We start from the raw sequence: 4,943 nt of genomic DNA, 5'->3' as shown, positions 1-4,943 counted from the left end.
TGCAGTACTTGTACATGCAGTACTTGTACATGCAGATATACATGCAGAAAAATAAAATCACATGAAAACAAGAGTTTGAAAGCTGAAGCAGCATTCACAAAGCAAAACAAAAAATAAGTTTTAAAAACTCAAAATGTGTTTTTGCCTGATCTTCACGTCCAAGCACATAAACACAGAATGTCAGCGTGCTGCGACACCAAGCAGGAGAACATCGTTCTCAGCTTACAAGGTTTGGAACTTCTCCAGCGTTGCGTCGGGCGTAAAGACGTCGAGAAGAGAGATCACCTTTAAGACGAACGTGAAACACGTCAGTTTTTCAATTCAGCACAAATACTAATAACTTGACTGACCATTTCTATAAAATGTGGGCAACAATGTGTCTATGTGTGATTGTTAGAATAGTATTTCATCAACCACTACATAAATCAATATCAATACATTTATAACCAACTAGATGCAAGATGGCTGCCACAGCTAATCAACTTTAACAAAGCCGAAAATGTCTAAACAGTCTACTTGGCACATATCTGGTGTGCAGCCATCACATGCTCTGAGTGCTAACAAGTCACTTGTGTAAAGCTTTGGCAATTTAAAAGGACCATGTGAGGTTTAAAACGAATTCAGAGCCATGCAGATTAAAATGACTCTCCCAGGTTGTCATGGCATGCCGGTGACATCACGAGTTATTGTCGAACAGAGCAACGCACCTAACTTAACCTCAAAATCAACTTTTCTAGAAACAGGAGTGAGAAATACAGCAGGATTGGCAGAAAGATTAAAAATACTTCATTTACGAGTGGTGATTGTATCAGATGTATAATGTGTTATCAAAAACTTTTTTACAGCGAAACTGAAAGTAAGATGGGGAAACTTTTTTCTGATCTGCAACTTTGAATCAAACATGATGACTCATTTTATGAACAACAAAAAGCTTATCAGTAAGTGCTTTTAGCAAAATGTTGCAGTTTGTGTTATATTTACACGACTCTTACATTTTCATGCTGTATGTGGCGAAGAAGGCGGAGCTCCCTGTAAGCCCGTTTGGCGTGGATGAGAGACTGGAACGGCCGATACAGCTTCTTGATGGCCACCTTCTCTTTGGTCTTCTGCTCAATGGCGGAGCTAAACAAGATGAAACACTGGTTTACTGATTAAACTTACTGACAGGGATCATAATGTTCCAAGTGACTTCACTGACACAGTAACGACTTGCCACAACTGTTTGCTGATTTCAAAATAAGAGTTTTTACAGGAAAACAAATATTTTAGTTAGCAGACTTATTGTTGAAGCTAAAACATGCAAACTAATCAAAATTCAAATATTCAGATTTAAATATTTTTCTAACAGAGCACTTTGCTCTCAGACTGCAGGTTTACTTATGGTTCCTAGAGATTCTAAAAATAGAAGGGAGGCAGAGCTTTCAGTTTCTGAAGGTGACACATTGCCAACTATTTAATATATAATACGATTTTATTAGATAAATCCTATAGTTAGGGATGGCTTGGGTTTCCTGAGCTATCCTTTAGTTATGCTGCTATAGGCTTAGGCTGCTAGAGGACAGACTGAGGACACTCTGCTGCTGTCTTTACTCACACTACAGTCAATGTTTGTTTTAGTAATTATTGCCACCTTTATCATGTGCTTTTATTAAAAGCACTTGGACCAATCCTTGTGTAGTTTATTTCCTGTCCTCTCAAACTCCAGCTGGTCAATGAAAATGGCCGCCCATCCCAAGCCAACTTTTATCAGAAGTTCCTTACTATTAAAAGGGAGTTGTTTCTTTCCACTGTTGCCGATGCGCTCAGGATGGGGGATTGCACAAAAGTGTAGATTTGGCACTTAGACGGCTTTGTGGTTAGCACCGTTGCCAAACAGCAAGAAGGTCCTGGGTTCAATCACCAGTTTGGACCTGGGGTCTTTCTGTATGGCGTTTGCATGGGTTTTCTCTGGGTATTCTGGTTTCCCCACAGTCCAAAAAACATATGTTGGGTGGCCTAGGCCTCCCTTGCAAAAGAGAACTGTGACCTCAATGGGATTTTCCTTATTAAATTATAAATCAATTTGAAATCCGATGGTTTGCTTAGATTAACTGCTTTAATAACTGACATAGCATAATTAGCTTAGTGACTGTTTGTGTTAAGATCACTGATAACACGTTCCTTTTCAGTGGGTTCTCATTTGACAGACATGTAGCCCAGACATCCTGGATTCCTGACTGTCCTTTTAAGTTGTTGGTGAAGATTCTTGTCATTTTGCAGGACCTGCATTGACTTGTTGCCTTGCTTCAGGCAGTCAATAGTACATCTCTTAGCTGGGCCTCTTCCTGCCACGTCTCTTGGCACTGGAAGTTCTAATTAAATCCACTCTGTGTATAGAAGATAATTTGTAAAGTTAATTAACTTCATGATTTGGCTTTAATTGGTCACTCTTGAACAGCAGTGATATCTTATGACCTTTTCTAAACCATCTCCCAACATTTCCCCTGTTGAATTTTATGCATCCTAAACCAATGCAGGCTTATTTATGTTAATGTTTTTGCCTCAAGATATAAATAAATGAATTATGGTTTTTAAAAGGGAACATTTACTGTGGACTTCAGATTACTTAAAGAGAAAGACATGTGTGTAATACTAAAAAAACATCCATATAGACCTATTTTATAAGTTGATGGAGAAAGAATAATCTCCGCGGGTTTTCCACGCTGCTTTGGCCGAGGTGCAGCGCTCCCTCCCCGGGTAAACTCACCACACCGTCCCGTAAGCTCCGGAGCCGATCGGCTTGAGCGCCGCGTATCTCTCCGGGACGTCCCACGTCGTCTTCTGGACCTCCAGTCTGTAAAATCCCGGTCTGACGGGAGATTCTTTCACTGAAGGCTGCATGGCGATGATTTACTTCAGTTTGTTCTGGGATTTGTTCTAAACCAGACGGAGTTGTTTCTACCTGCCAGGTGAGCTGCAGGGACACGCCCCCTTTTACCCCCCCCAGTCTGCCTCCATTTACAAGCAGGTCGGGACTTTCTGTCCTGTATGGAAGCCTATTCATGCCATTTTAATTAAACCAAGACAAAAATACAATCCCTTACCACATTTCAAATCTTATAGCCTAATGTAAGATATCTCAAAATTAGGTCATATTTTAAGTCATGACTTTGAGATGCTAAATCATAATGAGATAAGTCATTAACACGAGACAGTACCCTTTATTAACACGTTTATTTATTATTTGTTTATACTGTTGCATATTGGTATTTTAATTCTCTCTCTTTTTTATTTTATTACATATATCATGAATTGAAATTGAAAACTAAATTGATTGAATTGAATTTATTTCCCCTTTCTTCAGGAGGCTTTGTCTTTTGCTTGGTCACAATTGTTCTTAATTTGTCCTGCCGGGTTAAATTAAAGTTAAATAATATAACGTGTCCTATTTTAAAACATTAGTTAATATCCCATAATGAAGATTTCTTTTAAATCATGGTGGCAAAAATAGGCTTCTTTAAAGAATTCATCTTTAATTTACAAATTAAGCGACTAATACCAACAACCAAAACGAAGATTGGAGGCTGAAATATAAGAATAAACGTATAAAGTACAAAATACTAAACTATTTACCCAATTGTGTGTTACATATTATAAATGTGTTTATACAGTTTGCACAAGATGTTCCTAACCCTTATCATGACTCATTTATGATAGATGGACTTTGACACAGGTTCTCCAATCAAAATGTCGCGGGTTCGATTCCCAAACAGTTATAACACAAAATAGAGCAATGCTTCCTTATCTTAACCAGCAGCAACTACATATACAATCTCAATAAAATGAGGTAGTCTGTCAAAATTTTGAGTTTACAGCCAGTTCAAAATGATGGGGAGATTTGGATTAATTACAGATTTTTAATGTCCAGTTTGAGAAACATGGCGGTCATGGGGCCAGCAGAGGGCAGCCTCACCTTTATTAAGGCTGGTGCAGATAGTTTCCATTGTTTTAACCAAAGTGCGTCTTTGTGAGTTTTATTTAAAAAAAAAAAAACTGTCCATCGTGATTTAAATACGCTGAGCAGAACTTTAGCTGTTCATCAGCTTTGAAAAGACTCATCAGAAACATTATGAATAATCACAAAACAGTTCCCCAGAAGAACTGAAGGGTATTTAAAAAGGCGCCACTATGAATTATTAGACCATAGAAACAAGTCAGATGAGTTTTAATTCTACATTTTATTATTCAGAGCCACTTTCAGCACGCGGCGTGCTGGGAAGCTGCGAAACTTTTAGGTCAAGTCAGCAGAGACAGAAAGGAACATCCCAGGGGTTTTTCAAAATAAAACGAGGATTTCATCAAAGTGCAGGACTGACACCCCCCCCCCCCACCACCATACACAAGTTAATAATAAAATTAAATTGAAAAAATCTGTAATTTTTTAAATCATGTTCAAAATTTAAATGCATGAATCCCAAGATGATTATTTTCGTATTTATTAGTCTTTTATTGTCATTTTTATTTTATTAATCACTCCCACTTTTATAAAATAATTTTGTAACAGAAATATTTATGATTGTGATAAGGGTTGGAATAATTGTTTACTTAAAAAACATGAACTTCCAAAATTTTATCTTAAGTCTTGATTTATTTTAATAAATAAAATCTGGAACATAATGTATCAGAGACAGGTTTTAGTAATTAATTTTTGAATTAAACTAGTTATTTTCTTTATTATTTGGACTGAAACACAAATCTTGGAAATAAAGTCTATAGTGTAAGCTAACAGTCAGCATTCAGAGAGTTGACAACATTAACAAATAGATAAGTTTAGCTAATGACAAAAAAAGTTTGGCTAAAAGCTGAAAAATAAAAAGTAATAGTAAAATCTATGAGTATCATAGGAAGACAAAAATGAAACAAATATGTTCAATATTTAGCTTTTTTTTTTTTTAATGGAGGAA

At 36.7% G+C, this 4,943-nt stretch overlaps 1 protein-coding gene across 1 annotated transcript in view; it reads right to left on the bottom strand.

The window, feature by feature from the left end:
* zgc:171775 (STKc_p38 domain-containing protein) overlaps positions 1-2,912 on the bottom strand; it is a 13,769-nt gene extending 10,857 nt beyond the window's left edge. Inside the window, exons 1-3 of the mRNA XM_037685018.1 lie at positions 2,747-2,912; positions 993-1,122; positions 227-285 (exon numbers count right to left, since the gene is read on the bottom strand). Of these exons, the coding sequence (XP_037540946.1) occupies positions 227-285; positions 993-1,122; positions 2,747-2,880 (323 nt within the window). The 5' untranslated portion in view covers positions 2,881-2,912. The remainder of the gene's footprint in view (positions 1-226; positions 286-992; positions 1,123-2,746) is intronic.
* Positions 2,913-4,943: the final 2,031 nt, after the last annotated feature.

The sequence above is a fragment of the Nematolebias whitei genome, chromosome 11 (assembly GCF_014905685.2).
Source record: "Nematolebias whitei isolate Nwh7 chromosome 11, NemWhi1, whole genome shotgun sequence".
NCBI classification, from domain to species: Eukaryota; Metazoa; Chordata; class Actinopteri; order Cyprinodontiformes; family Rivulidae; genus Nematolebias; species Nematolebias whitei.
The sequence above is the reverse complement of the archived record's forward strand: the minus strand, read 5'-3'. Positions and strand labels throughout refer to the sequence as shown.